Here is a 25746-nt window from a genome sequence, read left to right on the forward strand (position 1 = left end):
TAAACATCGACAATAATGTAAACTTTGAGCTCAAATCTAGTTTTATACATTTGCTACCAACTTTCAATGGTCTTGCAGGAGAAGATCCTCATACTCATCTCAAGGAATTCCATATGGTTTGCATTGGCATGAAACCGAATGGAGTTGATGAAGAACAGGTTAAGTTGAAAGCTTTCCCTTTCTCTTTAAAAGGGGCAGCAAAGGTATGGCTTTTCTCCATTCTCCCAGGTTCAATTAGAACGTGGAATGGCATGAAGAAGATCTTCCTTGAGAAGTATTTCCCAGCATCTCGAGTTGCCAGCATAAGGAAAGAAATATGTGGGATTCGACAATGTCATGGAGAGACACTTTCCGAGTATTGGGAAAGATTTGAGCAACTGTGCATTCAATGCCCTCATCATCAAATACCCGATCAGCTGCTCATTCAATATTTCTATGAAGGATTGATGCCTACTGACCGTAGTATCATTGATGCTGCAAGTGGAGGGGCATTGGTAGATAAGACACCCGAGGCAGCACGCCAATTGATCTCAAACATGGCAACCAACTCGAAACAGTTTGGCACTCGTGGAGACTTCGCAAATAAACGAGTAAATGAGATAAGTATTTCTAACCTTGAGAATAAAGTTAATGATCTTACTTCTCTTGTGCGTTCTTTGGCTTATGGCAATGTACAACAGGTGAAAGTTTGTAGCATATGCTCCTTACAAGGACATGCTTCAGATATGTGCCCAACAATGCAAGAAGATTACATTGAACAAGCTAATGCAGTTGATGGAGCATTCAATGGACAACCTCAACGTAAGTATGATCCTTTTTCCCACACGTACAATCCTGGATGGAGAGATCATCCCAACCTACGGTATGGGAACCAGCCTCAATAAGGCAATCAAGGCCGACAATTCCATCCCCATGGATTTCAGCCCCAACAGAATTATCAAGCAAGACAACCCCCTCCATTCACAAACTCCAATGTTATGGGGTCGTCATCCAGTGATGATCTTCGTGAGATGATAAAAACTTTGGCTTCTAACACTGTGACCTTGCAACAAAATGTCATGTCTTTTCAACAGGAAACAAGGTCAAGTATTCACAACTTGGAGAAGCAAATGGGGCAAGTAGCTTCAAGTGTGGGGAAATTGGAAGCACAAATGAATGGAAAATTGCCCTCTCAAGCATTGAATCCAAAAGAGAATGTTAGTGTGATCATGCTGTGAAGTGGGAAAGAACTTGAAGAGAAAAGGTCGAAACAAATTGAGATGGAGGAAGAAGAAGAGATAGAAACTGAATTGAGTACAAAAAAGAAACATACTTCTCCTTCACAAATTGAAACCACGACCAACACTCTAAAGGTAAGTCCTCAATCAATGACTTCCAGTTTTAAAACAATTCCACCCTTTCCTGTGAGTTCTTCTAGGTCAAAGAAAGAGGACAAAGAAAAAGAAATTTTAGAGGTTTTCAAGAAAGTAGAACTCAACATTCCTTTGCTTGATGCTATCAAGCAAATTCCCAAGTATGCAAAATTCTTGAAGGAGTTGTGTACTACCAAGAGAGCTTTCAAACTGAAAGGTCATGAAACGGTAAGTATGGGTGAAGTTGTATCTGCTGTTGTTCAAAAGAATCTGCCTTTGAAACAAAAAGACCCAGGTGCGTTTACTATCCCATGTGTTATTGGTAATGCTAGTTTTAAAAGAGCTTTATGCGATTTAGGTGCATCCATTAGTGTTATACCCAAACATGTTTATGATTCTCTTAGTCTTGAGCCTTTGAATAAAACTAACATTGTAATACAACTTGCGGATCGTAGTTTTGTTTACCCACTTGGTGTGATAGAAGATGTCCTAGTTAAGATTGATAGTTTGGTCATTCCATGCGACTTTTATATTCTTGATATGGAACATGATTCTTGTGATTCATCAAACAGCACTCCTATATTGTTTGGGAGACCATTCTTGAAAACTGCCAATACAAGGATAGATTGTGGTAAGGATACTTTGTCTATGGAAGTAGGAGATGAAAAGATTGAATTTAATTTTCATGATGCAATGAAATATCCTTATAGCAATGTTTATTCTATCACATGCTATGACCAAGTTGATAAGTGTGTGCAGCAAGTTTTTGATTTTGATTGTGAGGATGGATTAAGCGTAGCTTTGAGCTATGACTATGATTTTACCGAGATAGAAGAGATGGAGAGGCATATATGTGTTCCCCAAAACGTGCATGAATCAGCATTGGCTTTGCAATCATTGCAAACTGTTCCCCATGGTAATGTCTTTGTTGATTTAGTACTCTCACATAAAAAGCTTTTGCCATCTATTTTACAGGCACCCGAGTTAGAATTGAAACCTTTGCCCGATAATTTGAAGTATGTATTCATTGGCGACAACAATACACTTCTTGTTATTATAGCATCAGGTTTGACAAATGCACAAGAGGAAAAACTTGTGAAATTGTTGTGTGATCACAAGACGGCCATTGGATGGACTTTAGCTGACATCAAGGGCATTAGTCCCTCAATGTGTATGCATCACATACTATTGGAGGATATTGCGAAACCAACAAGGGAAATGCAAAGGAGGTTGAACCTGCCTATGATGGAGGTAGTGAAAGCTGAAATTTTAAAACTGTTAGATGCAGGAGTCATTTATCCCATCACGGATAGTAAATGGGTTGCGCCAATCCATGTGGTGCCTAAAAATACCGGAATCACGTTGGTGAAAAACAAAAATGATGAGCTCATTCCTACTCGCATCTCGAGTGGATGGAGAATGTGTGTTGATTACAGAAAGCTAAATCTTGCTACACGTAAAGATCATTTTCCATTACCATTCATGGATCAAATGCTTGAACACCTAGCAGGTAAGTCTTTTTATTGCTTTCTTGATGGATATAGTGGATACAATCAGATTGTTATTAATCCTGAGGATTAAGAAAAGACTACATTTACATGTCCATTTGGTACATATGCATATAGAAGAATGCCCTTTGGTCTCTGTAATGCACCTGCAACTTTTCAAAGATGCATGATGAGTATTTTTTCTGACTATGTTAAAAGAATAATTGAGGTTTTCATGGATGATTTCACGGTGTATGGTGATTCTTTTGATAAATGTCTAGAAAATTTATCTTTGATCTTGAAAAGGTGCATTGAAACTAACCTTGTCTTAAACTATGAGAAGTGTTATTTTATGGTAGAACAAGGAATAGTTCTTAGGCATGTTATTTTACGGTGTATGGTGGATTTTGTGTTTGATCAAGCATGTAAAGATGCCCATGATGAGCTTAAGAGGCGTGTCACATCTGTCCCTATCATCCAACCACCAAATTGGGATGAGCTTTTTGAGATAATGTGTGATGCAAGTGACTATGCGGTGGGGGCTGTCCTTGGGCAAAGAATAGGGAAGAATTTGCATGTTATCGCCTATGCTTCCCGCATGTTGGACGGTGCACAATGCAATTACCATACAACTGAAAAGGAACTTTTTGCAGTGGTGTTTGCTCTTGAAAAATTTAGGTCATATCTACTTGGTACAAAAGTCATTGTTTTTACTGATCATGCAGCTTTAAGGTATCTTTTGAAGAAAAAAGGAGTCCAAACCAAGATTGATTAGGTGGATCTTGCTTTTACAAGAATTTGATCTTGAGATCAAAGACAAAAAAGGTGTCGAAAATCATGTGGCTGATCACTTGAGCCGACTGAGGACTGAGGATATACAAACCGAAACAATAAGAGAGACATTCCCCGATGAGCAGTTGTATGTGTTACATTCCTCTACAAGACCATGGTATGCTGATTTGGTGAACTATTTAGTCACCAAAGAATTCCCTCCAGGTTTGTCTACATCCCAAAAAGACAAGTTATGAGCTGATGCTAAATATTATTTTTGGGATACTCCTTATCTGTGGAAATTTTGTGTGGATCAAGTAGTTAGGAGATGTGTACCACAAGATGAATTTCATTCCATTCTTACCTTTTGTCATTCTCATTCTTGTGGTGGGCATTTTGGAGCAAAAAGAACGGCCCACAAGGTACTTGAAAGTGGTTTTTATTATTTTTAAGGATGCATATCATTTTTGCAAATCATGTGAAAAATGCCAAAAAACAGGTAATATCACTCATAAGAATCAAATGCCTTTAACGAATATTCTTGTGAGTGAAATTTTTGATGTTTGGGGTATTGATTTTATGGGTCCATTTCCTTCTTCTTTTGGCAATCTTTATATCCTTCTTGCTGTTGATTATGTGTCCAAATGGATTGAGGCGAAAGCCACACGAACTAACGATGCTAAGGTTGTTTTAGATTTTGTCAGGACTCACATATTTGACAGGTTTGGAATCCCTAAAGCTATCATTAGTGATCATGGCACTCATTTTTACAATCGTTCAATGGAAGCATTGTTACGCAAATATCATGTGACTCATCGAACTTCCACAGCATACCATCCTCAAACGAATGGCCAAGCTGAAATTTCAAATTGAGAAAGCAAGTCCATTTTGGAGAAGACAGTGCAACCTAACCGGCGAGATTGGAGTCTACGACTTGGTGATGCACTTTGGGCTTATCGAACTGCTTACAAATCACCTATAGGAATGTCACCTTATAGGATGATTTATGGAAAAGCATGTCATCTACCGGTGGAGCTTGAACACAAAGCTTTTTGGGCCATTAAAAAATGTAACATGGATTATGATACTGCTGGGATTGCAAGAAAACTGCAACTGCAAGAGTTGGAAGAAATTCAAATGATGCTTACGAGAATGCGAGGATTTACAAAGAAAAGACTAAGAATCTTCATGACCGAATGCTTACAAGAAAGGAGTTTCATGTTGGAGACAAAGTCCTTCTTTATCATTCGCCTTTGAAACTTTTTCCTGGAAAATTACGCTCTCGTTGGATTGGACCCTTTGTTGTTTCTAATGTTTTTCCTTATGGTGCAGTTGAAATTGCAAGTTTAGAAACCAACAAAGTACTCAAGGTCAATGGGCATCGTTTGAAACCTTTCTATGAAGGTTGGAAGGCAGAACTCACCGCTTCTGTAAAGTTAGCTGAACCAATCTATGAAGAATGAGCATGCCACATGTCAAGCCAATGACATAAAACAAAAGCGCTTACTGAGAGGCAACCCAGCACAAAAAAATAATAATCAGATTTGCTTTCTTTTTCCTTATCTTTTATTTTTTCATATTTTAATTTATTTTCTGTCATTCTCTTCTATTCCTTTGCTTTTATTTCAACATTGAGGACAATGTTGTGTTTTAAGTGTGAGGGTATTGGGAGAATGTTGGTTTTCTAATTTTAGTTTTCTTTGTTGTTCTTTTTTTTAAAAAAAAAAATATGTTTGATCTTTTTAACTCCCATTGGTTTTTGAGAATATGAGTATTATGTATGAGAATTAATTGAGATAGATGAAGATATAAATTAAATGGAGTATGCATGCAAATTTTAAGGTTGAATTGGTTTAGGGATTGACTTTGAGAATATGCCATGTTGACTTTATAGTGTTATACCAATGCAAGCTTTTGAGCCTTCAACATTATATTCTTTGATTGTGCCTTCTTTCAATGATATGTATCTTTAGAACTTGCTTCATATCTTGTTGAGATTACATTCATATTATATACATACATGAAGATGATAAAGGCATTAGGAATTTTAACCACTTGAGCCAAAAAGCCAACCTAAAGCATATTATCCTTAGTGAGCCCTTTTTGAGTTTGTTTATCTTATCTTTGCTTTATCCATGTATAAACCTTAACTTTTTATATGTTTTCCTTTTCCCTTGGCCAAGGATTAGTAGAGCATATATTTATGATATCTCATGGAATTATGGTTGGAAATTATGTGAAAAGAAAGAAGAAGTGATGCTTGATGAAAAGATGGGCAAAGTTGCCAAAGGTAAAAAAAAAAGAAAAAAAAAAGAAAGAAAAAAGAAAGAAAAAAGAACAAAAAAAAAAGTGCTCCTTTATGTTCTTAAGATTTTATGTTGAAAAAGCTTGAAATCAAAAGAAGCTAAGCATTGGTGATTAAAGATGGAAAATTTATGTGCTTTGATGAAATATCTTGTTTGAAATATCATTTTTCAGAATGCTCTACTTTCTTTGGTTTGAACCTTTCCTTTTACTTTCTTTTACCTCACCTTAACCTTAGCCCCATTACAACCGGAAAATAAGACCTTTTGATTCATGTAGTACTTGTAATAAGTTGCTAATGGAGATGAGATTGAAAAGCAAGCCTATGGTAGAACATACTCTTTGATTGAATTTGAGAGATTTGAACACATAAACCCTAAACACATGAGTGTTGGAGTGTATATCAATGAGAGGACCTATCACTTTGGCATGGCATAGATTTCATTTAAATCCCGACGATTGATTGAGTTTTGAAGTTTGCATGTAAATGAATTCATGAGAATTATACTATTTATCCTTCATGATTGTATTCTTGTTTATAATGCATATATTCTTGGACATTGATGGGAGATTAAGAGATTGATCATAGTTATTTTCAATTTGATTTTATTTATCCTTTCTCGAGGACGAGCAAGAGCTAAGTGTGGGGGTATTTGATGTAACCATATTATTCGATAGTTTCACCCACATCTACCTAATGTTTTGTCCATGTTTTATATATAAAATGCCTTGATATTCTTTGTTTTATGTTTTGAAGGTATTTTTGGATGAAAGATGCAAAAAGGAGTAAATTGGAGGTAATTGACAGATTTGACGTTCAGTTGATGTTTTGTGCAGAGCGTGAGTTCTAGAGATCGAAATGAAGTGATTCTAGTGGCACTAAAAAGCTAACATCCATACCTTTCTGGAAATGTAATGCAAGAAAAATAAAAGGAGAAAGATCATGGAAATCACATCCTGCAAAGTCAAATCTCGCATTCTGCCAGTGTTGACCTTTGGCCATTAAAAATTTAATATCTGGAGCTACAGAAGTCCGATTGATGTAAACTAAATTTTCTTGGATTCCTAATTTAAAGACCTATCCACGCTCAAAATTTCAGCCAAAAACGATGTCATATGAGGGAGATATGATTTTCCAAAGATGACAACTGAATTCTGCCAGCAAACAGGTTTCGTGAAGAAACGAGTCCAACTTACGTTCCGAAGCATCTAAACCGACATCCAAGTTTTTATATCAGCAATTTAGCTCCTCTAAGTCAGAGCTTGAAGATTTCATGCAAGGCTATTTCTCCTTTTAGGAAAAAATAGTTATTAAAGTACTTAAATGTAAACTGCCAACTCAAGGGAGGACTATTTTGTAAAATAGAGACTAGGGTTTCTTAGCATATAAAAAGAAAGAGAGAAGGAGGCAGCAGCCAGCAGAAAAGAGGGAGAGCAGAAGGAGGCAGCAGCCAGCAGAGAATAAACACAAATTCTCTCCTCTACAAACCCAAAAAATCATGCTCTTTTCATTCTTTTTGATTAGTTGTTCAACAAACATACAAGGCTTAACACTTTTTCTTGGTTGCAAGGACACGGAAACCTTCGGATTTCAAGAACTGTGAGATTTATTTTACCTTTTCTTTTCAGTTTATATGATGAATAAGTTTTTTCTCCTATGCTTATTTTTCCTATGATTGTTTATTTTAATTGCTAGAGCGGACTCTAAGTTATTATTGTAGACAATCTATTGTTAAGTTTGATATCAAAACCGGAGTTGTGGTATATGAACTTGTGAAGCAACTGAGTTTAATAATTGTGGCGGATCTATGTTATTAATCTTAGGGAGAACATTCAATCAAATCAAACATAGACTGCGGACAGTTATGTTTTCTTGATTAATCAACTTATCTAGTTCTTAAGGCTGCCATTGAATTAAATTACTAGTGCGGACACTGTGGTTGTTTGATGGTTAGGGCTAGTTATACGGCGGATCCGTTAACTAACTAATGTTAAGAAGAGATAAATATTCAGAATATAAATTGATGTTTCGTTTCCATGATCAGTTCTGATTTCTGTAGGTGGATGTGTGCTTGTGACCAAGGTTTGTTCTCTTGATAATTTTCTGATTTTATTAAATTTAGTTTGATAGTTTTCTGTTTTCTTTTGCTTTAGCCTAGATAACGTCCAACCCCCCCCCCCAAATTGCATATCATCTAGCATAAAAATCTGACTTGAATCTTCCTCGTGGGATCGACCCCTTGCTTGCTTTATACTATCTTGTGTGTTGTGTTTGAAGCTTGGGTAATTAATTTATGCGACCACGACATCGCAACAATGACTAAATTTTTTTGCAATGTAAACCATTATTTTCAGATAAAAGTACCTATAAACTTCAACTTTTGTGATAGCAAATGGGAAGCCAACTAAGTAATCTTAATAGTGGTCAATCAAACAAATTCTTGCAACTTTAATTTACATTATAATTTTCAAACCAACACATATTTTGGCCCAATCTCTTATACAGATGGAATATAGCCAATTGCATGCTTGATTAGTACTTAAAAATGTATTTTTATCAAGGTTTTATATCATCATTTTGCACTTGAAGTATCAATAATTCCTCAACTAGAGCATGTTTTATAATAACATGTCTAATAATATAAGATACCTTTAATTTATAGTAAATGTTCATCTTAAATGCAAGCCTATCACATAAATCAAATGATTGATTATAGAGTATAATTACTAGAATTGAGAAGACAAAGAGAGGGCTAAGCTTAGAAAAGAGATATTGATTTAGTCCAAACTGGAACACCATTCGGTTATTAGATCATAACTGGAGTTGTAGAACTTGGATTTAGGTCTAGTGTATATGGATAAAAAGCTAATATATAGGTCTAAAACTTTCATGAGAGTTCAAGATTGAAAAGGATCGTTTTCAAATTCAAATTGTAGCAATAACAGAGCAGTCGGAATTTGTCTTCTGGCCCAGACACTGTTCAGTGTTCAGCCCATATCTCAAGTTCTAGAAGTCCAAATGACCTCATTCTTGTTTTTTCTGGAAAGTTGAGACAATTTTCCATAATTTTTATGAAGATTGTCTATTCAAATTATGATGTTAGAAATGACGTTTTTAGCAGACAAGAAGATAAGGATTGTTACCAAGTCAAAAGATGGTCATCCACTCAACAATTAGTCAACAAATCAATAGTTCTGAATTTTGGCCTATAAAAGTAGGTATTTGCCATGCATTTAGGCATCTTGGTTTTCAAATGAAGATCATACTCTTGCTCTCTTTCTTTGTATTTTTATAATGTTTAAGTTTTGCTCTCATTAATCTCTTGTTTATGCTTTTCATCATAACTATGTTCTTATCTAGTTTGTTTATGTTTCTCTTCTTAATCATGTTTAGCTAAGTTTATTATGTCAATGTGAAAAGGGTACACTAACAGTGTAAAAATAAGTATAATATAAACTCAACATGGACTTTAATATTTGATACTAACATGTACTGTATTTGTTATTTTATTCACTCTTAATACTCTGCTTGTTAAATGGTTAATCTAGATTTATGTTGTATAAACCTTGGTAAAACAAATACTTGGTACTTTCATAGCCCAACTGTATGGTATAACCGACACATGTGCTATGAAAGGAACTTGATTTGTTGTTAACATAAATTAACATCATGAATACCTAACAACATTTACAAGTATTAGCATTATTTAAATAAGATAACTAATGTAATTATGTTAACAATTTATAATCTGATTGGAACCTTCTTTGTGTGTGGTTTTCAGTTGAGTAATAAAAAGAGTTTATACTATACTTATTTGAAATACCATTAGTTGAGTTTATACTCTTAATACTCTAACCTTAACAACTGCTTTCATCATTTTTTAATCATCACATTAATTTTACATCTCAAAGTCCTCTTTAACTCACCACCACCACCATCACCACCATTATTATTAGTATTATTATTATTATTTATAATTTATATCGTTAACCTCCCTATGGTTTGATCCCGGTCTTGCCGGGTTATTTATTACTTTGACACTCCTGCACTTGGGTTAAGAGTCATAAGACATCAACTCTTTGATCATATCAATGCTAGGTTTTTTGCCATCTCAGATTCTAGGTAATGAAAGATCTGAGATAAAAACTACTGTATGGCTTCTTTTCCTACATCTTTGTAAAACTATAAACAAGTTAAGAATACCTTACAATAATCAAATCAAATCTCAACAAATGAAAGCTTATATTCTTAACAGTCTTTCGAAGTTTAAACCCATTAACATCAGTTAGTGCATAACCACCATATTTTAACCCAATTTTCAATCGAAGTAAGTTAGGGCTTTTAGAAAGAAATAAAAAGGGTTATTTGTGGAAAATAATTTCCATTGTCAATTATAATTGAATTCTATTTTACTAGAGCTTGAATATCACTTCTACACTATCCGATCATCTATTCATTTGCTACTTCAATTATAACATTTCTTTCTTTCTTTCTTTCAAAAACGATATGTCCTCTATTTTGCTGCTAGAAGCACAGTGTTTGGGATTAACATTTATTTTGTTTGCTCGAATTTGTTTTCTTAAACAGGCCAAAGCCCAAACACAGAGAGTTTACACATGCATTCAGAATTCATTAATGTTAATCCTGTTATTGTACATTTCAAAGAACAATAAAAGAGAAAAGAAAGGATGGAGATAAAAACGTCTCATTCATTCACTCATGAAAGAGAATTCCTTAGCTTTACCCATAATTAATTAATTGATAAATAAATAAATAATTATAAACTTTGCAACTCATAAATTGCAATCAAACATTAAGGTTATGTTTGGTAATACGGTACATGATATTTTTGTAAAAATACTTTTTAATTAAAAATATATTAAAAATATATTAAAATAATATCTTTTTGGAAATTTTATTAGAATAATTACAAAACACCTCTATACTTTGGTCTGCTTTTCGTTCTCATTCTAAGATTTGAAAAAAATATGGTTTTCCTTCATGGTTAATGGGATAAGTCAAATTAGTTGAAAATATATTTTTGTCTTCGTATATAATAAATATAAATTTGCACACTTTCCTCACAAACCTTGTTTCTCTTTTTCAAACATGATTTCTCTCTCCAATCTCTTTCTCTCTAAAAACATAACACACTCACACATAAACCTTAAATCTGAAACAAAGTCTTTATTTTTTTATACTTAATCTCTTCACACGAGTATCAGGTGCCAAAAACCTCTTGTTAGTGTTATTTTATTCAACCTTTTTTCCTTGTGAACAATGGATAACTGTGGAACTCAACTATTATAAGTCTGGTGTAACCCAACTGGAAAAACCACAATTCTTAACCAACCGGAGGTTAGAAGAAACAAATTGAAAAGAAATCAATTTGACAAAAAACTAAAAAAGAATTATAAAAGAATGATGACCAAATGTTAACAAAAATATAAGGGGAAAATAACATTGATGATTTAAAGGTGAAATTGAAATAAATCAAAACTCAAAATAAAAAAAAAAGTTTCAAATCTAAAACAAAAAAAATAAAAAAAAGAAGAAAAATAATATTTTAATGAAGGATGAAATAGAAAATAAATCTATAGTTTCTAAAAAGGAATCACGACAAAAATAAGACAATCAAAAGCAAAAAAAACCAAATCATAAACCTAAACAAAATAAAAGGACAAAATGGATTTTTTGATTGGGCAACGCACTTTTCCAGACAAAGAAAGAGAAAGAGAAAAGATAAAGGCTAATGAAGATGAAAACATACAAAAGTACAAGGCTAGATTTATTGCAAAATGCTACTTATAACAGCCTATAGTATACTTTATAAAAAATTTTGCACCTGTTGCTCGGATGAAAACTATTAGAATTATTCTTGCTTTGACAGCTTAGTTGCAATTGCAGATTTTTCAACCTAATATGAAATCAACTTTCTTCAAAAAAGAATTAGAGGAAGAGATTTATGTAGATCAAGCTCCATGTGATGAAAGAAAAGGAAGACAAGGTTTATTAATCTCGTAAGACTCTTTATGATTTAAAATAAGCACCAAGAGCATGAAACATCAAGATTAATTAATATTTTCATCAAATGATTTTGATAGATATCAATGTAAGCCATCACTTTATGTGAAGAAAATATAGCAAATTTTTTATGGTTCGCTTTTATGTTGATATTATGATATATGCAGATTCTAATGCAAACATGGTTAAGGAATTCTAGGATGTAATGATAAAGGAATATGATATGATAGATTTTAGTCTTATAAGGTATTTCTTTGTAATTCAGATAAAGTAATCAATATGAGTTAATTTTATTTCTCAACAGAAATATGTTATAGACTTGCTTAAAAAGTTTGATATGGCAAGTTGCAAACGAGTAGCAGTTCCTATGGTAATCAATGAAAAATTCTAGCAAGATAATGATGCATTCAAAAAGTTTTAAGAGCCTTGTTAGTTTCTTGAAGTACTTATCTCACAAACACAAGGCTATATATAAGTTATTCCATGAGTTTAATTTCCAAACTTATAAAAGAACCAACTAAGCTTCATTTTATAGCAGCGAAAAAGGATTCTGCATTATCTTTAAGTTATGAAGAATCTTGGGAGCAAATATATGAAATAAGAAGATAAAAATTATATAGTTTTGCAAATAGTGATTGGGTTGGTATTCTTGATGGAAAAAAAAACACATTAGGATATGTTTTTTTTAGGCTTAATTTTTTATATATATATAATAAAAAAAGATAATTTCAAAAAAAATCATAAAAAAAACAAAAATAAAAAAAAAACCATACAGAGAAACACTGTAGCAATCAATAATGTTTTAAAGAAAAAAATTACACAACTAAATTTTCAATCAGTTCAATATAAAAAAATCGACAAATATAATTTTGAAAAATAAAAAAATAAAATAAAAAAACTATTTGAAAAAACACCGTAGCAATCCACAGTATTTTAATGGAAAAAATTATAAAGCTGAATTTTTAGTCATATCAATATTTAAAAAGTAAAATCAACAAAGATAATTTTTTAAAAAAAATTAAATGGAAAAAAAAGAAAAAAAAACAAAGTTGGAAAAAAAAGGAAAGTAATTTTGGAAAAAAAAAAGAAAGGAAAGTTGGAAAAGAAATGCAAAAATGCAAAAAGAAAAAAAGAAAAAAACATTATACATTACTATTATAATTCATAATAATTTAGGCGTGGATAACAGTGATTCTCTTGCAATTTGGTTACTAACTGAATGTAAAGTCTCACCCAAACTGGTGAAGACCCCAAATCCAATATGAAGCCCAAATGATTTGTCGACGTGCAATTGGACTACTTGGAAGTCTCACTGCCTGGGTCTGGTAGAGCTCCTTGAAAGTTATGTCTCCCTGCTTGGGTCTAGTAGAGCTTTGGATCATGTAGAGTGGCTGAGCCCAAATGAAGAGTTGAGTGCACGTCCTAGCCCACTAGTTCTTAGGCTCGAGTTGCATTCTTGTTTTGTGTCTTGGAAATGACATGCGTTTCGTACTCTGTCCTGTACATGGTGTTTCATTGCATTTAACTCTCCATTGATAAAGATCATAGCAAAATGTAGAGTGAGAAAGATGGATTTATTTGCATATAGGGTGATATACGTTATGGGATAGCACTCAAACCGTATTATCTATCAAACAAGTGAATACCTCCCACGGCAAACACAACAAAGCATGGGAAAACCATGGAAGCGTCTTGTATTGCCCATGGGGACTAATTTATCATGTCCCAAATCCCGAAAGGTCTTGTGATGCCCATGGAAGCGTACCGAGAACAACAGGAGTGCGAAATTGAACTTTGAAGAAAAGTCTCACACTCTTAAATGAACATTCCTAAAATACCCATTACTCTTTAAAATAATATTTTTTCTACTAGGGTAGTTTTGGAAAAACAGTAATCTTACAGAGCCCAAGGTTTCCGCGTGCAACCTGCACTCATTTGCATGTTACTATAAAATTAAAATTTGCTTGGGAAGATAATGATTGTAATTAACCTTTCTTCTTTGGATCCCTTTCTCTCGCCAAACACCAAATATATCCTTGTTGGCGAAAAGGGATTTGTCCTGTGTTGTTGATACCTGAGGAAAGAAAGATAAAAATAGACGCAAAAAAAAAAGAAAAAAAAAAAGAGAGAAGAGAAGATTATATATTATGGATGATTGCAGGCCTTTAGGTTTCTTGATTGGATTGCCCTTTGCTCTTATTGCTTTGGTTTTGTCTCTCATCGGAGCTGTTGTTTGGGTTATCGGGTGAGTCTTCCCTTCCATTCCCATCTGCGTTGTTAATTTTTTATTTTTTTTTATGAATATACTCTGCATTTCTTGTGTACTTCATGCCAATGTATCTTTGACATATAAATAAACCAGTTAAGAACACGCAAATTCTTCTTAATTTCCTCAACCCGAACAGAAAAAAGGAATTTGCTTTCATTTATTTTTCCTTTTAATTAGTTCGTGCTTCTTGCATTATATTTTCCTTGCTACTGATTCAGACATGTTCCTTTTCCTGGTTCTTTAGAACTGGATCTTATGCCAAGTTAATAAATCTCTTAATCTATTGACGATTTGTTTTTCTGTTTATTAAATAGATTTGATGAAATTATTGTTAATTAATAACCATTGAGGCAATGAATGATTTGATGATGACAGTTCTGTGCTGAGTTGCCTCTGCCCTTGTTGCATTTGTTGTGCTGGACTCGCAAATCTTGCAGTGAGCCTGGTGAAGTTGCCTGTGAAGGTCATTCGATGGTTTATTGATCTGATTCCTTGTTGATTGATTTCAACAATAGCCCAGCAAGCTCGGGAGATTCAATCACTTAATTCTTTCTTTCGTTTTTGTTGTGTCCTGCCTGTGAGTGCAGGCCAGGAGTTTTAATCGAATAATTGATAGTAGTTCTGGTTAGGAGAGCTTGCAGTGATTTTTTTTTTCTATTTGTATGATTAATGTGCAGATATTAGCTGTGTGCAGTTTGACGGTGTTGTCGGAAAATCCTTGTGCTCGAAGTTAATTTCCTGTTGATTTTGTGCTATATTTGCATTAATTTTCTTCACCACAGAAATCGTGTAAAGCTCATCATCTGGTAAAATCTTATATTCCATTCCCTTCCATTTTATTATGCCTTCATTTATGGGGCTGGCATGCTTGTACAATTAGCCAAGGTCAACGCATTCTGGCAATAATTGATTAATAAATTATTCGACTCAGTTAATTTTGTTAAGATTTCCATCGCCTCTCTGATGCCCCTGTGCGTGTAAAGATTGTAGAACTAAAATTTGTAATATATATTATGCTAGTATACAAATATTTTATAGTTTATTATACCATGTAGTTAAAATGTAATTAGTATAGATTGTTAGTTTATACAAACACATGTTAAATAAAAGATATCACTATGTAATTAGCACTTATTTTGTCATATAAATAAGTAGAAGATAATAATTTTCTAGTGCTATGGAGAATGATATATTATTTAATTTTCTATATAAACTTAGATCTTGTAATATCTAATCAACTAGATACTTATAATCTCTAATCAACTAGGTATTATTACCATCATTACACTCTTTTATCTTTTAAAAGCTTTTAGTCTATTCTTCTCGATAAATTATATACAAACTCTCTCGACAGACCTTTAGTTAGCAAATTTGCAATAATTTCCTTTGACTTTACAAATTCAGAAATAATTCTATTTAAGATCAAGTATTTGATGGTATTATGTTCATGACGTATATATCTAGACTTATTATTATACATAATATTTTATGTCATTCTAATTGTTGAATGATTGTTGAAATGGATATAAATAGTTGACACTGGTTTTATCCAACATGGAATATCTTCTAAGAAATTCTAAATTCATCTGGCTTTTTTTACAACTTTATCAAAAATAATAAATTCTAATTCTATTATGGATTTAATGATACATATTTATCTAAAGAATTTACATGAAACAGCTGATCCACCAAGTGTGAAAGCATATCCACTTGTGGATTTCAAATTCTTAATGTAATATATCCGATTAGCATAATTATACCCTTCTAGTAGTACTAGTACTAGAAGGGTATAATTATATAGTCTTAGATCATGTTTTGACTTTTTTAGAATCATGTATTTCTACCTTTACAAGACACCCCCACACTTTAAGGTATTTGTAGGAAGATTTACTATTTTTTCACGATTCATACTATGTTTTATCTAATTTTTTATACGGTACTTTGTTAAGTATATGATTGACAGTTAAAATTACCTCCCTCCACAAGTTCTAATGTGCTCTTGAACTTATCAGTAAAACTTTCATCATTTCTTTTAATGTTTGGTTCTTATATTTTGCAATACCATTTTATTATGGTGAATAAAGAACGTTAGTTTAAAGGATAATAGTATATTGGAAACAAGATTCACTAAATAATGTTTTGTATTCTCTACTTTTATCACTTTTTACTACCTTTATTTTTTTTTGTTAAATTGATTTTCAACTTTATTCTTTTAATATTTAAACACTTTAAGAGTTTCATCCTTACTCTTAAGCAAATAGATGTAACAATGCTTTGTGTAATTATCTATAAAAGTATAATAATATTTTTTTCACCTCTAATTTATACAAACTTTAAGTCATTTCTTTTCTCATGCTATTTTGTTGAGCCTTATTTTGTTCATTGTGATTTATATAATTATCATCATTTCACTTATAAACTATACCATATATAGATATAATATTGTGTGAATAATACTTTCACTAAGCAGATTCCCAAGAAATATTAGAGCAGTCACAAACGATCTCGATTAAAACTCAATCTTTTTAAATAGAATTTATTAGATTGTATCTATTAACTGCATTAACTTTTTGTATATATAAACAATAACATATATGTAAATAATATTGTATACATGAACAAATCTAATCAGATAACTTTAATGTCATTCTTATATTTAAAACTTTTCCGCTTATGAACCTCTTTATAATGACAACTTCAACCTTGAGCCTTTTTTTTAAAAGCTTTTCAAAGTGTTTCTACACTTTTAATTGAAGTATACACATCATATTATGTATTGTTTAATTTATTCACAATGGGTTTTTTTTTTGTAACGCACAATATCAATATGATTCCATACATCCAAAACTACCATAATAATGAATTAAATTTATCATTTGACAACTTCAACATTTTTCCTACAAGAACTTAATCAAGTTTAATGTGGGCATATAAATCAATATTTTATGTTATCATCATTTAAAGTTTAATCCACTAAACTTTTCCGGTTTCCCACTATGCACTATAAAAAATAATGGTGAAATCTTTACCACCAAAATAGTACTTACCGAAACAATATTAGTTAAAAAAACAATTCTCGAGTTAAAAACATGCTATAAATTATAAAAACAATAGCCAATGAAATTTATAAATAAATATTTTGGTTCCTCAAAAAACAAGTAAAATAATATAAAACTTGAAATAAACTAACTTGATAAACAAAAATATTTAAATCATACAAAATAAAAATAAACATTTTTTATATTTTAGTTCAAATTAAACATGCATTATGTCAAAACATTATGCATGCATTATATCAAAACATTATGTTTAAACAAGAAAGATAAAATGCATGATTATACCAACAATTTTGCAAGTAACATGTATAAACTAAATAAAGATATAAACATGATTTATAAAAGCTTAGTCCATAAAATATATATCATGTAATAACTCGAAGAGATTTAGATAACTTGTGTGAATTATAATTTTAGAAGATAAATGATAACTTTAAAATAAAGATATATAACAAACTTTTAAAACTAAATAAAAAAAACATAAAGCTATAAACAAACTATATGGTTATAAATTAAAATATATAGTATTTAAATAAATCTATTAATGTGAAAAATAATTTTAAAAAAATAAAAAATAATTATTTTGATATATTTTAAAAAAAATAATAATTTCTACCACACCTTCAAACACCCTTTAAATTCACAGCCTGTTTTGAGTCTTTATTTATTTATTTATTTATTTATTAGAAATGTTATTCGTTATAATTGTTACTATTATTTTATTATTTGGTGAGGGGCTTAGGCCATGTGGTCTTCCCACGGACCGCCTTCGTGCCATGAGACAACCCAGATGATTGCAGGCCTTCTAATTTGAGTAGGTAGCCCACGATTTTACAGCTTTAATTGAGATTGAGGGGTAAAAAAAAACCCAATCACTTAAGTTTTTGTTTAGCTGGTAGTTTTTACAATTATAATTCGAAAGAGTAGATTTAAAAAATATATATTATATTTTTTATAATCAAGATTTTTTTAAAATATTTCATTAAAATCCATGCAAAACTATGTTATTTGTTAATTAGTTAAATACTCTCAGATATATAGTTGGAACATAATACAGTTTATACCACACCACACCGCACTAAAAAAACAACATAGATTAATAAATAAAGAATTTTTTCTATGTTACTATATAATTAGTAAATTTTTCAACTCATTCAAATTAAATAAATTAATTAAAACTAATACAAAAGGATTCGAATGATTATATTTTCAAAGATATAACAATTACTAAAACTTGGATTTTACAATAGATATTTAGATCTTGCCACACCGTGGAAATTCGCAAAAGGGAAGGGCAGACCCTCAAATTTCTCTGGAATCCTTCAAATGAAAATGTTAAATTAGGAATGATAGCTAGAGCTTGTTTGTTTTTATATTTTTAAAGTATTGTTTTAAAAAAATTATTTTTTTATAATTTAAATTAATATTTTTTAGTGTTTTTAGACCATTTTAACATGTTAATATATAAAAAAAAATTAAATTTTTTTTTAAAACATTTCATAGCGAAAAACACTTTAAAAAACAATCATTACTACAGTACTTTCAAATACCCTAAAGTATGTTATTTTAAAAGTATTTTTTAAAAAAATATTTTTTTATAATTTAAATTAATATTTTTTAGTATTTTTAGACCGTTTTGACATGTTAATATAAAAAAAATGTTTTTTTAAAAAAATATTGTTTTGAAACATTTCATAGCGAAAAACACTTTAATAAACAATTATTACTACACTTTCAAATACCCTAAAGTATGTTATTTTAAAAGTATTTTTTTAAAAAAAATATTTTATATAATTTAAATTAATATTTTTTAGTGTTTTTAAACCGTTTTGACATGTTAATATAAAAAAATATTTTTTAAAAAAAATTATTTAAAACATTTCATAGCAAAAAACACTTTAAAAAACAATCGTTACTACACTCTCAAACACCCTAGAATATGTTACATGCACAAAACATCATGAAAATATTATGAATAGAAACAATGATAAAAATTTGTAATTTCATCCAACTTTGATTCATACTTAATTATCTATATTTATGAATTTTTGGGAAATTTTATGATTATTATAAGGAGTTATAATTATATTACGACTATTAAATATTTTTATTTATTACCTAAAATATATAAAAAAAATATTGAGTTTTTAGATTGAGCTACATTGTTTTGTATGAATAAGTTTCTTATTCTTCTTTTTTCTTCTCTTTTTAAATCTTTTTTTTTTCAATTCAATCCCTCTCTAACCTAATTTTTCAGTTCCTATATGAGAGAAAGGGAAAAAAAAACATAGAGAGAAAAAAAAATTAATTATTATAATTCTAGGAACCAAAAAAGACAAGTTTGATGTCAAAAAAATTCATTTAACAAAATCTGTTTTATAATAGTGATTTTTGGTCATCATCCAGCTGAAAAATATAAATCGATACTTGAAAATATTTATGGTCTTGGTTTGATTTTTTAATTTTTAACTGATTTTTTGCTACTTTAAAGGCACGAGTAAGTTTATATAGTTTTTTTGGGTATTTTTCATGTGCCTTCAAATGAGAAAACGGTTGAAAAACTGATTGATTGGTAAAAAACTCAAAATCATAATCCTTTTGTTGCCTAGTTTCTGGCTACTTTGACTGCTAGAAAATGGGCTAACGAACGATGCATTGTCTTCCTCCATGGATGATGTAATGTTTGCTTTAATTTTTCTCAAAAAAAAAAAAAAGATTATAGCCAAGCTAGGCCCGTGCACATCTGACCTGCTATTGAGGGACCAGGAGTGGGGCCTGATATGTTTTGTCCTTTTTTTGCATTTTTTATTCATTAAGAAATACTATGCTAATTCACTTAGTTTAACATGTTTCTTAAATAATATGATAAATTCTTATTTGATATGAAAATAATAATATTAATAATAAATTATTCATGAATTTTTTTTTGTTTTTAAAATTTTTAAATATATTTTAAACATGATTTTATCACATTTATAATTCTTTTTAGCTTTCAATCACACAAAAATAATCAACATATTATTTTAATATTTGTTTAACTTGCTTTAACAATCATAACAAAAAGTTAATAGAAAAATGATTTCAGTTAAAAAATTTATATTTGCTAAGATAAACAAGAGATGTGTAAATAAGAAAATTAAATTTAAATTTGAGAAATTTATGTTTTGTGCTTATTAAAATGATTTATATTTTTTACAAAAAAATTAGTTTTCTATGATTAAGTAAGAAAATTTTATAAGCTATACATAACATGATATCAAATATTTTAATATGCATCTTTATTTTAGCTTCTTAACTCAATTTTTAGTTTAGATCAACAAATTTGTTATAATTTATTAACACATTTAATTCTAGATTTATTTTATTTAATACACATATTATCCTTTTATTTTGCAATGAAAATTTATCTTGATGGAAAAAAAATCTCAAAATAACTGTATTTTCAAGTTTAATAATAATGTTAAAAAAGATTTTAGGACCTGGAAATTTTGTTTTGGTGTAAAAAATATTCTGGTCCTCCGCAGTGGAGCCAGATCCAAGGATATTGATATAGCTCCATAGTCAAATTCAAAAAAATTAGGTTTGGCTAGCCACCTGCCATTCCGACCTCTGCCAGTGGTCATATGATTGAGGTACAAAAACCAGTCTACTTGCAAGTAATTAAATAGAAAATCATGAATAATTAACGTGAATAAGGTAAGGTGACCCATAGATGTCATAATAAATAATTAAACACTATATGATTTGAATTCGGTTTATTTTTGTATTTTAAAAAAATTTATGAAAAGAATTAATTTTATTTTTAATTTTTTTTATTTTAAAAGTGTTTTCATATCATTTTGTATGTTAATATAAAAAATAAATTTTAAAAAATAAAAAATTTATTATTTTAATATATTTTTAATAAAATATTACTATAAAAAATAACCGCATGATCTCCAACCCTGGTTAGTATGTGTTCCAACAGAAGTGTTCTGAGTTGACCGCGTATGTATGTACGTATTAACATATCAAAGAAGGGTCCACGTATAACCCAATCCATAGCCGCATGCATCTCCTTGTCAAAGAAAAAGTTCGAGGTTCAAAGCTTCTCTCTTCCCATCTATGAAAACACAGAAACTGCTGTTAAAAAAAAAAAATTCGATCATCTTGAAGAGCTGGTCTTATACAACGTGAGATTTAAAGTTTTTTTAAAGGTGTTTTAGATCGATTTAAGAAGAAATTGAGGACTAATTAAATATAATAAATAATTGAGAGGGAGGATAGTAGCACCAAACATCAATCGATCGATGATGATGCGTTCTAGAAAATTCAAAGAGTATGCTGTGCTGTATAAATTAATCAAGGGAAGAAAGTAATTTACATATCCAAAGTTTTATTAAGAGTAATTGACCAAAGAATAAAAGCCATGAATTGGCATCAAATAATGCTCGAGTTTCATGGTAATCAATTCATACAAGCACACGTTCAAAAATAAGACGGGTCCAAATTTTTTCCTCCCAAAATTCCACTTCAAAGAATTAATAACTAATAAACAATCTTAACAGCTAGCTAGCTCGACCTTGGAACTTCTCTCTTGTATTTTTTTGCCCATTGTCTCTAATCGACTTATTCTCTCATAAGCTTATGCAAGAAATACTGACAAGGGTGGAACTGATCGTGTTGACTGCTTGTATCGTTCATGCATTTGGAAGGGGAAGAAGCCATCAAAGCTTTGAATGAGTCTTGTGTGATGTTAACTGATATATATTGTCACTAACCCTAGCTAGCTAGCTACTCTGGGGACAAGAAGCTAGAAAGGCCCGAGCAAGCAGCAGCGTCAGAGGAGAATGAACAGAGGGTCTAAGCACCAAATCACCATGACGTGGGTGTGGGGAAAGGTGTGCCCTTCCAAACGCACAAATTCATTGATTTTAACAACGCATGAAATAGAGTTTTTGAAAGGCATCCATTCGAGAATTAGTTCTAGCTTAAGAGACACAATTATTTTAGTGTATCTCTTCTGGGAGGCTTAATTATGCCCGGATTATGTGTAAACGGGGCCCTAAGTACATGCACTTAGTTTGCATGATATGACCCCTGACAAAAATATTATGAAGTTGCCGGATGGATGTGGTAGGAAGAAGGCAGGAAGGGAAAAAACGACCAAAAATCATATGCTATGTGGGCATCTTTGTGTAATGGGGACAAAAGTGAACAGAAATATTTGTATTGTACTAATTAATGTTTTCTCATATATAACTACGATCGATGAAGTTAGTGGTTCTCGTTAAGTGCATTTCAGTTCTACTTATCTCGCTGATGCTGTCCAAGGCTCATAGATATTAATTAATATATGTTAATCTAGAAAAATTTTTAAAAATATTTTATATAAAAAAATTAAAAAACTCCATGTGAATATAAACTATATATATTATAAATAATAAAGTTTAAAAAATTATTTTATATAATTTTATTTTTTAAGTTGAAGTATTTAAATAAAAAAAATTATATTAAAGTCAAAAAACATAACTTTTTTCTTATGAACATAAAGTGTTTATAAATATTAAAAGGCTTTAAAATTCACATTGAAAAAATAAAATATTCTTCTAATATTTATATAATGAACTTTGAAATGGATTAGTAACCAACTAAAAAATATGAAAAAAAAATGTCTCTAACTAGGAGAAAAAACACATTTGAAAAAAAACAAGTCTCTACCGGGTTTTGCCGGATCACCTAGGTCTCGGGTTGACCCTGCAGGTCGACTGGTTTTCTCCTAGCCAATTGCATACCTGGGTTTTCAATAAAATAGATGCGGCCAAAGCCCTGGGTCATTTGGGTTCCAAGTTGACCTGTCGAGCTGGGCCGAGCCTGATAACAATGCAAGGCCTAAGGATAATCTGTTTTATCTATTTCAGTAATGCTTGGCATAATATCTTTTAAAATATCTTTTACTTAAAAATATATTAAAATAATAATTTTTTATTTATAAAAATTTATTTTTAATATTAATACGTCAAAATAATTTAATAACACAATTCCATCTTTCAATAGATACTAATAGAACAGTTCATGCATTCATTCTAATTCCATGACCAAATTAGTTTCGCTTTGTGGGGCAAAATACTTATTCGAATCTTTGACATTGAGTGCTTTAGTAAGGAGTGTCCCATTGAAAACGGTCTAAATTAATAGCTACATGCAATATAAAAATACACCATATCATGAATGAGCAATTAAGTCTGATTTATCTACAAATTTAATAATGATTACTTATATATATATGACCTCTATCTCACTATTAAAAACTGAAGCTAACACTTTTTTTTTTTTGAATTTAATATGAGTGTTCGGGTTAGCTTGCGCATATCTCAACTAATCTTACAAGTTTTGAAATTAACGATCATATAAGTCTCCACTTCCATTTGATATGAATTGTGATGGATCAGAATTGGCAAAAGGACAGAAAGGGAAAAGCGCGTAGATGATGTCCTCATTCTCTTTTATTATCCTTTAATTTAACTTTTATGTTTCTAATAGCTTTATTAGGATTTTACTATTTTTTATGACGCCGCAAAGCGTCATATTCAAATCCTTATTCAAATATAAATGAAGATGATATAACACCCTAGCAAATGTATCATATTACAAAGAAATTAAGCCCTAGAGTGCTCTTTTTTTTCGCTGTTTATTTTCTCATAAATTATTATTAAATTTGATCATCAAATTTTTTTTAATAATTCAGCTATTTTGAGCTCTATTTAGCACTGAAATACTTATTTTTTTAGAAGACATGGTTGAATTAAGAGACAGGAGATTAAAGTAAAAAGAGCCGGTAAAATAGGTGGTGACTTTAAGTTTCATTTAAAAATTTTATTTTAATTCCCTCTCTTTTTTAGCTACTATACGTGATTGGTTCCTTCAGTTGTCAGAAATTCAGTTTTAGTATTAAATTTCATCTCTTTTATTTTTCAGTTTTTGTTTTGTGAGAGGAGGTGCAAAGAAAAAAGTTGTCATTAATAATGATTTCGGTCATAAAAATAGTCATATCAATGTCAATGTGCTCCATTTTATATGAAACAAACTCCAAGTAACTCCTAGCAGCATATTGATCCATGGTTTGTTTTAGGGATTTTACTTTTGTATTAAATTTTGCAATGTAACAAATCATGAAGTCATTTTGTATGTAAACATGTCCTAGGATGTTATATTTTGGGTATATTTTAGAATATTAAAAATTATTGTGAATGACATAACGTTAAATAGTTTGAAACTCAAATGATTTAAATTATGTTTTGCCATAAGTTTGCTTTAAATTTTAGATAGAATATGCCATGACCTATGCTTAAATAATATATAATATTAGTAATAATAGTAATAAAAATATCCTTTGATAAGTGTCTATAATGGATGTTTTATAATGGATGTTTTTGAATTGAACCATAAATTACGAATGCTAAAAAATTTAATTGTATGATGATATTGAGAATGTTGGAGTTCTGGAAGATGGGACGCTAAATTGGTGAAAGCACTGGATGATGGGAAATGTTGAGATCTTTCTTTGCATATTGTGAAAATTGTTTGAGTTGAAAGCTTGTGATGAAATAATTAAGGGAAAATCTGCTGAAAAAAAATAAAAAACAATTCTTGTACTTTTAACGATAATATATTAGGTGTACATGGAATATCATGTAATTAAATTTGAGGTTGTTACAAATATTTTTCAATTCATAGTTAAAATTAGAGGTGATTATTTTTGGTTTGATTCATTTTTTACCTTTAAAAAACTACCAAACCAGAAAAAAAAGACAAACCCAAACCGAACCAGAATCGGTCCAAACCGACCGGTTTCGATTCGATTTGGGTTCGGTTTTTGAGGTCCAAAACCAAAAAAACCTATGGTTTTTTTTTCTCCGTGACTGAAATGTGCCTCAGTTCAGCATTAAATTTACTTCCACAAAACCTCATTAACATCATAAAAGGAAAGAAAGAAAAGGAAAGGAAGTCATGTTAATTGTTATCTTCTCTGAAAAATCACGATCGTCAACATCAAATGTTGGATACATGGACAAAGAAGGAATGAATATTGGCTCTGCTACAAAAGAACAAAATGCAAGGGAAACAACAACAACAACAAACACAGTTTTCGCATCATCAGCAATGAAATTTAACCACTCTAGCAAAATCCCATCTTTTTTCTCCATCTCCCCATCGCCATCATCATCACCATCACCATCATCCCCACCTCCACCTCCACTTCCACCTCTACATCCCCCACCATAACCACCAAAATCCACACCATTGCTTTAGTCTCTTTATCAGAATCCTTAACCCCATAATAAAAATAAAATTTTAAAATATTTTTAAAATATAAAAATAAACACTACCTTAATAATGACATCAGATAACCATTATTTTCCACTCGTCCAAAGCCTAGTTTCAAACCAGGCATGTTGTAGAATGGAGATCAAACTAACTACCACCTCAATCCACGCACGTT

At 30.7% G+C, this 25746-nt stretch overlaps 1 protein-coding gene across 1 annotated transcript; it reads left to right on the top strand.

Moving 5' to 3' along the window:
- The first annotated feature begins 13908 nt into the window (after nucleotides 1–13908).
- Nucleotides 13909–15042, top strand: LOC133681004 (signaling peptide TAXIMIN 2-like). The gene is made up of 2 exons (XM_062104084.1): nucleotides 13909–14184; nucleotides 14584–15042. The coding sequence occupies exons 1-2, from the start codon at nucleotides 14087–14089 to the stop codon at nucleotides 14705–14707; spliced, it is 222 nt and encodes a 73-aa protein (XP_061960068.1). The 5' UTR covers nucleotides 13909–14086; the 3' UTR covers nucleotides 14708–15042.
- The last annotated feature ends 10704 nt before the right edge of the window (nucleotides 15043–25746 follow it).

This window comes from Populus nigra, chromosome 1, assembly GCF_951802175.1.
Source record: "Populus nigra chromosome 1, ddPopNigr1.1, whole genome shotgun sequence".
Taxonomy (NCBI): Eukaryota; Viridiplantae; Streptophyta; class Magnoliopsida; order Malpighiales; family Salicaceae; genus Populus; species Populus nigra.

Excerpts from the sequence above, each read along its gene's own strand:
- LOC133681004 (XM_062104084.1), top strand. The coding sequence starts at position 14,087 with ATGGATGATTGCAGGCCTTTAGGTTTCTTGATTGGATTGCCCTTTGCT. Across the intron at positions 14,185-14,583 it reads GCTGTTGTTTGGGTTATCGG|TTCTGTGCTGAGTTGCCTCT; the intron begins GTGAGTCTTCCC and ends TGATGATGACAG.